This window comes from Rhincodon typus, chromosome 8 (assembly GCF_021869965.1).
Source record: "Rhincodon typus isolate 14 chromosome 8, sRhiTyp1.1, whole genome shotgun sequence".
Classification (NCBI taxonomy): domain Eukaryota; kingdom Metazoa; phylum Chordata; class Chondrichthyes; order Orectolobiformes; family Rhincodontidae; genus Rhincodon; species Rhincodon typus.
In genome coordinates, this window is record NC_063339.1 from 83426784 (window position 1) to 83435288 (window position 8505).

Below are 8505 nucleotides of genomic sequence, written 5' to 3' on the forward strand. Positions count from 1 at the left end.
CCGTCTCTTGTTCCCTTGCTCCCTCCACGTCCCTCGCTCACTCGCTCTGTCCCTTGCACCCTCGCTCCACTGCGCCCTCCCCGTCCCTCGCTCCCTCCCAGTCCCTCCCTCCCTAATCCTCGCTCCCTATCCTGCCAGATCCTTGCTCCCACCCTTCCCGTCACTCATTCTCTCCCTTCCTCCTTTCCCGTACCTCGCTCCAACCCACGCCCTCTCGCTCCGTTCCTCGCTCCCTTGCACCCACCCCGTCCCTTGCTCCCTCACTCTGACCCTTGCTGTCTCACTCTGTTCCTCACTCCCTTGCTCTATCCCTTCCTAACTCGCTTCCTCGCACCCTCCCTATCCCTCGCTCACTCGCCCCCTCGTTCACTCCCTGTCCCTCGCGCCCTTCCTGTCCCTCGCTCCCTCCGCGTCCCTCACTCCCTCCCCATCCCTCGCTCCCTCGCTCCCCGTCCCTTGCTCCCTCGCTCCCTCCCCGTCCCTTGCTCCATCCATGTCCCTCGCTCACTCGCTCCGTCCCTTGCTCCCTCGCTCCCTCCCCGTCCCTTGCTCCCTCCCCATCCCTCGCACCCTCTTTCCCTCCCCGTTCCTCTCTGCCTTCCCGTCCCTCTCTGCCTCCCCGTCCTTCATTCCCTCCCCGTCCCTCGCACCCTTGCTCCATCCCTCGTTCCCTCCGAATCCCTCGCTCCCTCCCCGTCCCTCTCTGCCTCCCCGTCCCTCTCTTCCCTCCCGTCCCTCGCTTCCTCCCCGTCCCTCTCTGCCTCCCCGTCCCTCGCTCCCTCCCCGTCCCTCGCTCCCTCCCTGCCCTTTGCTCCTATCTCGCTCCACCCCCACACTCCCTTACTCCCTCCCTGCTCCTCGCTCCTGTCCCTCACTCCCTCCCCATCCATTGCTCCCTCGCTCCACTCTGGTTCCCTCGCTCCCTCCTGGCTCGCTCCCTCGCTCCCTCCCCGTCATTCGCTCACTCACCCCCTCCCTCTCACCCTCCCCACTCCCTCCCTCCCTCCATCCATCCCTCCCAGTTCCCTTCCTTCCCGCTGCCACCCTCCCTCCCCATCCCTCGCTGCCTCCCCGTCCCTAGCTCCCTCCCCGTCCCTTGCTCACCCCTCGCTCCCTTGCTGCCACCCCACACCTCGATCCCTCCCTGTCCTTTGCTCCCTCGCTGCCTCCCCTCGCTCCCTCCCCATTCCTCGCTCCCTCCCTGTCCACCGCCTTGCCCTTCACTCCCTCCCTGACCCTAGCCCTGTCCACCGTTCCCTCCCTGTCCCACTCCCTGTCCCTCGCTCCCTCCCTGTCCCTCTCCCTGTCCCACGATGCCTCTATCTCCCTTGCTTCTTCCCTCTCCCTCGCTCCCTCCCCACTCCCTCCTTCTTCACAGATTTCGAAAAGGTTAAATTCAGTACATGGTGGGTCTGGTTGCTTCATCCCAACAGGTGAAATACACATTCATTTAAAAATAAAGGCATAAATTGCCAGAAAAACTCCGCAGATCTGGCAGCATCTGTGGGCAGATAATCAGGATTAACATTTCAGGTCTTCTTCAGAACTGTTTTCTCCCACAGGTACTGCCAAACCTGTTAAGTTTCTCAAGCAGTTTCTGTTTTTGTTTCAGATTCCCAACATCCGCAGCTTTTTACATTAGCCATTATAACAACATCGAAACGCCTTTGTGGTTACTCACCGGATAAGATTTCCATTTGGGGAGCATTACCCTAATTGTATTAAAAACTCAGAACTCTATCACACAAATGTAACAAGTAGAGTAAGAACAGCACTTGCTCCTGCCTTTGTGGCCTCAAACCACCAACCTCACGCTTACGAGCTGCAAGTGTTGACCAATTGCGCCATAGAAGTTAGCGAGCTGGTGATTTGCACAATCCCTTAAAGCTGGCTCTTATTTAATTGCTCTGAACAAAAGAGCAAGGAAGGAACCCCTTCAGGTAGCTATACAGAGGCTACAGCCTCTCCCACTGAAAGCATGGACTGTTCTTAGCCCCTGCCCAGTGCTCTCTTTCTTCACATTGATGTCAGAGTCTTTCACAGGTCCTGACTGGATGACAGGTTCCCATCCCTGATGAACATGAGTGAATTAGTTGGTGATTTAATGACAAGACGGCAGCTTTTATGGTCACTATTCCCCTGTGCCAGGCCCATAAATTACCAGATCATTCACCTTGATTTCACAAGCTGCCTTTCTTTTTGTGTGTTATCTTATGCTCCTTTTCTTTGGTTTCTGGTCAATTCCGCATTGTTTTGGAATTTGAGAGTGTGCAGTCAAGAGACAGGATCTGGCAGAATTGCTTCATTTTAATATAAGCTGAATATCATCAGATTTTGACGATGGAAGGTGGATGCACCATTCACAGTGAAGAGAAACTGTGCACAGGTTCTGTGTGGACAAAGCTTCAGGCGATCAAGTGACTTTTTTTAAACGAAAGCAATGCCACACTGACAAGAAACTGTGGATCTGTGGGCACTGGGAGAGGAGTTTCAATTACCCATCCAAACTGCAAACATATTGTTGCAATCACACCAGGAAGAAACTGTTTACCTGCTTCATATGTGAGAAGACATTCACAGTGGCTTCACACTGGAAAGGGGCTGTTTCCCTGCTGTGAGTGTGGCAAGGAATACATTCAGTCATCCCAACTGCTGATACACCAATGGGACCAAACTGGGGAGAGACCATTCACCTGCTCCAGGTGTGGGAAGGATTTCTCCCGGTCATCCAGCCTGTTGAAACTCCAACAGGTTCACTCTGAGAGCTGAAGTGAGATCCTTTAAATGTGCGCATTGTGGGAAGTGTTATGAAAGGTCAAATGGACGGATGTGCCATCAACGTGATCACACCGAAGAGAGACTGTTCAGGTATGCTCACTGTGGGGTTGGGTTCAGGACATCATCAACCCCCAGTCTACATCAGCAAATACACACTGGGGAGAGACCGTTCTCCTGCTCGGAGCGTGGGAAACAAAAAAACACCCAATCATTTAGCTTGATGAAACACCAGCCGGTTCAGAAGTAACTGCAGTAATTGATTTTTGTTTTGTTTGTTCATGGGTACATGGCATCAAGAGCTCAGCAAGCACTTGTCATCCGTTCTAACTGCCGAGAGGACGGTTAAGAATCAAGCTCGTTGTTCTTGTATGGATTCACTTGTGGGCCAGACCAGGTCAGAATCAACAATGGTTCTCAGACCCAATAGTACAAAGAGTTGATTTTCTGGTCTCTTACTCTGTTTCTGAAATGATAATGAATAAATTCTTACAATTGATTTATAAGTGAAAGACCAAAATGGGTTTTATTCTGATTGAGCATGTCCTGCTGTTTTCTCAGTTGTTATTGACAATCTGATGACGCTTACACCATAACCTGTTCCAGAGACTGTTACAGAAAAGAGGGAATGGTCAGCTGCATCTGGTTATTCAAAGGGTCACTGGACCTGAAAGTTTAACTCTGATTTCTCTCCATAGATGCTGCCAGACTTGCTGAATTTTACCAGCAATTTCTGTTTTTCTTTCTGATTTCCTTGAATCTGCAGTTTTTTAGGCTTTTCAATATTCATCTTGTCTGTTTCAGAGGCGCCTCATTGATAGGCTTGGTGGGTTTTGGAAATTGAAAGTTAGGCAACAGATCAGGCAATAAATAACAGATTTGATTTAAAAGAACAGGCTTGAGGAGGGTGAATGGTCTACTCCTGTTCCTATAAAGTTTTCCATCTGCAGCTTTTGGCAATACTTCCCCTCACTACTCACTTCACATCCATGACTATTACACTACATGCTATTACTAGCTAAACAAACCTCCTGTGTTTGAACTAAATCTGTTAATATTCAGTGCTCCCATCCCCTCCGCCTGGGTTTGAGTTTCATCAGAGAATGCTGTCTCTTGTTACTGTGTGAACAGTCAGAACAGACAGATCCTGGAATCTCATTCCCCTGAGATCCACAAAACCTGTTTGTTTTTTCTCTTCCGGTTTCATTCTGATTCTTTAATTTCTCAGTTTCAGTCTGCTCTCCTCTTAAGCTCTTCAACAACCCCATTTGGGCAGACTAGAGGCAGCTGGAATTAATGCAGGGAAATGGGAAGGGGGCAGAAGCATAAGGAGAGGCCACATCAAAGAAAGCTCCCATTCTAACAAAAGAGCTTCTCCATGACCCAGCGAGTGATGAGGGGTCTGAGAGTGTGGGGGAGGCAGATTCAATTGCGGATTTGTGACGATAAGTCAGTGACCCCTCCATCTGATTGTTAACTCAGATAGACAAAAAGAAAGATGCACACTTAGACAGTGCCTTTGATGACCTCCGGTCAATGAAAAATGCTTCAGATTCAATTAATAGAAACCGAAAGAAAGCTGTATATCAGAATCAAAAACAGAAATTGCTGGAAAAACTCAGCAGGTCTGGCACCGTCTGTGGAGAGAAATCAGAGTTAATGTTTTGGGTCGAGTCACTCATCCTCAGAACTGGTTCCCATTTTTTGTTTAAAATCCAATGATTTCAGTTCACAGAGACAAAGCTTCCAATTTATATCAGGTTAACTCTCAGCCTCCTGTTTTCTTGAGAAAAAGAGTTTTAAGCTGTTCAGTCTTTCCTGGCACTTACTGATCTCAGATTTGTGACTGAACCTTTGTTTTCCTGATCCTTCCAAGTGACGCCAGCAGCAGAAACAGTTCCTAATCTGCAAGGGATTTTGGCTGGAAAATTGATATTTACAAGTTCATTCTCATTCTAAAATATACTGTGTAAACCAAAAGAGATCTGAGTATGAACCCACAAAAACACAAAGGTACCATGAAGACCTGAGCTGAATGAACCTAGTTATGTGTGGGCCGACGTGAGGAAAATGTGACCATGATCACAACTGGTTAAAATCACCGAATATCTGCAGTGTAGAAAGAGGTCTTTCACCCCATCGAGTCTGCACTGACCGTCTATCCCAACCTACTCCCATTACCCCCCATTTGCCATGACTAACCCAACCACATAACCTGTACACCAGGGGGCAATTTAGCACGGCCAATCCACCGAACTTGCACATTTTTGGACCTGGGAGCATCATAGCTTAGCTCTAAAGACGCGAAATTGTGGGTTATGGCTCAAAAAAAGAAACACTCGACTCTGAAACAATTTCACGGTTTTTGTTCCAAAAATAAAATCTGGGGAAAGCTGCAGCCACAAAGATATCAGATTCTCTCTGGAGGAACAGAATTCAAAACTCGCGCCACTGACTCAACTTCCCAGACTTTAACTAGAATATAGGTGGATACTAGATTGGAAGGTTCTCATGAATTACATCTGAAATGAGTTATTCCTGTTCGTTGCTCATCCTGAACAATATATTCGTTACTTTTTTTCAAAGTTGGAGGGTCCTTGACAGATATAAATCTGCAGGGTTATTGGAATAGAACAAGGACAGACATTTGTTCTATACAGAGCCAGCATGACCTCAGAGGGCCAAATGGCCTCCGTCTCCGTTCTGTCACAGTGAATCTATGATCTAAAGAGAACAGGGTCAGCTGCTCCAGTCTCTCCAACCAACTGAAGGCCCTAATCCCTAATGACATACCCCTAATTCCTGTCTCAGATATCTCATGGAACTTAACGTCATTCTGCAAAGTGCTGGCCCATATTAGGGGTCCTTTCTACAGCTACAGAGCTGAAAAGGAGGCAAACGAAGTTTCAGTGATTTCATAGTAAAGTTTGACTCCACTGAGCACTGCCAACATTTGTCATCTCCATTTAGAGAAAGGAAACAAAGGCACTGGAAAAAAGTATTACATGGATTCACAAAGGTATTATCAAAACTGAGAACGTATAACCCTCAGGAATGGCTGAGGAGCTTTTCTCTAGAAAAGAGAAGGCTGAAGGGTGACCTGATGGAAGTCTTTGAAATGATGAAGGGCTTCAATAATCCATAAGGGATTTCATGAGGAACCTCTTTACCCAGTGACAGATGCAAATCAAAACTTAATTTCCACAGCGAATGGCTGAGGTGAACAGCAGCAATATATTTCAGGAGAAGTTGGATACATACACGAGGAAGAAAAGTACAGCAGGATCTGCTGATGGGGGAGATGAAGAGGGGAGGGTGCGGACTCACTTGGAGCATAAATATTGACACAGACCGATTGAGGTGACTGGCCTGGCACTGACTACACAGTCGATGGAATAAAGACAAACATATTTATTTTTGATCTAATTGGCGTAGTAAGGAAAACATTACTTACTTTTCAGGAACAGGTTTTAGGGGTAGTTTCAGTGTAAATGTGCAGTCCCAGGCTCAAACAGTATCAGCCTCACTGGAAGCAAAGTGATGAGAACGGCCCGTCCAGCAGATGGAAACCTTCCGACCATCCCACTTCACCCACAGTCCAAATGAATACAGCTCTGTCCTGGATGTGATTTCCCTCATTCTTAAAATCAATTCATGATGTGCAGGTATCAATGTCTCGGTCAGCATTTATTACTCATCCCAGTCCTCCTCCTTGAGAAAGTGACGGTGAGTTGCTTTCTGGGACTTGCAGTCCTTGTGGTGTAGGATCACCCACAATGGTGTTAGGGAAGAGTTCCAGGATTTTGACTCATTGACAGTGAAGGAACAGCCAATATGGAGGAGCACAATATTCAAATCCCGGCGATTTCAGTGACTCCATTAGAGCTTCACGTGATGGTCATTTTGAGATTTCTGTCTGCAAATCTTCCCTTTCTAACATCCTGTTAACGAGAATGATGTGTGATATGGAGAGGAGCATGCAGGTGGTCATGGTCCCATGTAACTGCTGCACTAGTTATTCTAGGTGGTGGACGTTGTGGGTTTGAAACGTGCTGTCCAGCAGCTCAAATATTACAGATTAACTGCAGATCCAAGTCCTACCATCATTTGTGAACGTTCTTTTTCTTCCACAGACTGGATAACCGAGTGAATGTGGGAAAGGATTCAGAACAGATGAAGGGCTTCTCCTCAGTATGAACCTAATGGTGTTTCTGCAGAGTAGATGAATCTCTGAACCGCTTCCCACACTTGGAACATTTGAATGGCCTCACCCATGTGGGATTCGTTGACGTCTCAGTAGGCTTGATGACTGAGTGAATTATTTTCCACAATCAGAGCATGTAAATGGTCTCTCCCCAGTGTGAACTTGCTGGTGTGCACGAAGGTTTGATAACTGAGCGAATACTTTCCCAAACTCCAAACAAGTAGATGGCCTCTTCCCTGCGTGAACTCGCTGATGTCTCAACAAGGTGAAATATTCACGGAATTCCTTCCGACACAAGGAACAGGTGAATGGCCTCTCTCCAGTGGCAGCACGCTGGTGTTTCTGCAGAGCAGATGTATCAGGGAATCCGTTCCCACACTCAGAACAGGTGAACGACCTCTCCCTGCTGTGACCGTGTTGATGAAACTCCAGCGTCGACAAGGAATGAAATCCTTTCCCACAGTCCTCATATTTCCATGGATTCTCCATGTTATGTGCGGCTTTGTGTCCCTGTAAGTTTTACAATCAGCTGAATCCTTGTCCACCCAGAAACACAGGTATGGTCTCTTCCTACTGTGAACGGTGCGACGTTTCTTTAAGCTGGGAGATTGGATGAAGGTATACCAGTTCACGAGAAAACTCTCACTTGGGTGTGCATGCCTCAGTACTTTTCCAGACAAACTCATGTTTCAAATATTTTGAAGCAGCCAGGACAGATATTCTGGATCTATGGTCTCAAGCCAATGATATTCAAGTACCAGCTATTTTAGTGACTTCACGTGATGGTCGTTTTGAGATTGCTGTGTAAATCTTCCCTTTTTAACATATTGTAAAAAGAGTTATAAAATTTCATCACTATTAGATTAGAAATTCGGTGAAAAAAATTCAGAACAGCCAAATCTAAGTGATCATCATTTTTTTCCTGGACTCCCTCCCTGGGTTCAGTTCATTTCCTGTCGGTTGCTGAAAGTAAATAATTTCACATCAGAATTTAAAAAAAGAAATTGGGAGAAATTGCTTCCTCACAGATGATGGACAGAGGAGGAAGTTTCAGTCTGGGTGAAGCTCAATCTTCATTCACAGACGAGCAGCAGCAACTTTGCTGGATTGTCCCGCATTCGCGCTCAGACAACAGGGGAGGTGATTGGCTGGAGATCAAGGTTGCTTCCAGTCCTCCAGCTCTTTCGATTGGCATATTAAAGAAATATGACGGAATTGGGAAGGAACACGGATTCGCGTGGGGAAGCAGCTGCATTGACCCCATGACGGTTCAAACCTTCTGCCAATAGAAAAGGAGGGCGCTATGATCACAAACCAATCATGTAATGAGAGATAACAAGGTAAAGAGCTGGACGAACACAGCAGGTCAGGCAGCAGCGGATGAGCAGGAAGGCTGACGTGAGATAGTAGGAACTGCAGATGCTGGTAAATCCGAGAAAACAAGGTGCAGGGATGGATGAACACAGCAGGCCAAGCAGCATCATAGGAGCAGAGAGGCTGACGTTTCGGGCCGAGACCCTTCATCA

The 8505-nt window shown here is 47.3% G+C and overlaps 1 protein-coding gene across 1 annotated transcript; it reads right to left on the reverse strand.

Annotated features, from left to right (window-relative positions):
• Positions 1-7093: 7093 nt before the first annotated feature.
• On the reverse strand, positions 7094-7468 carry LOC109938785 (gastrula zinc finger protein XlCGF7.1-like). Its single transcript, XM_020537114.2, has one exon. It carries the CDS (start codon positions 7466-7468, stop codon positions 7094-7096), a length of 375 nt encoding a protein of 124 aa, XP_020392703.2.
• Between the last annotated feature and the right edge of the window lie 1037 nt (positions 7469-8505).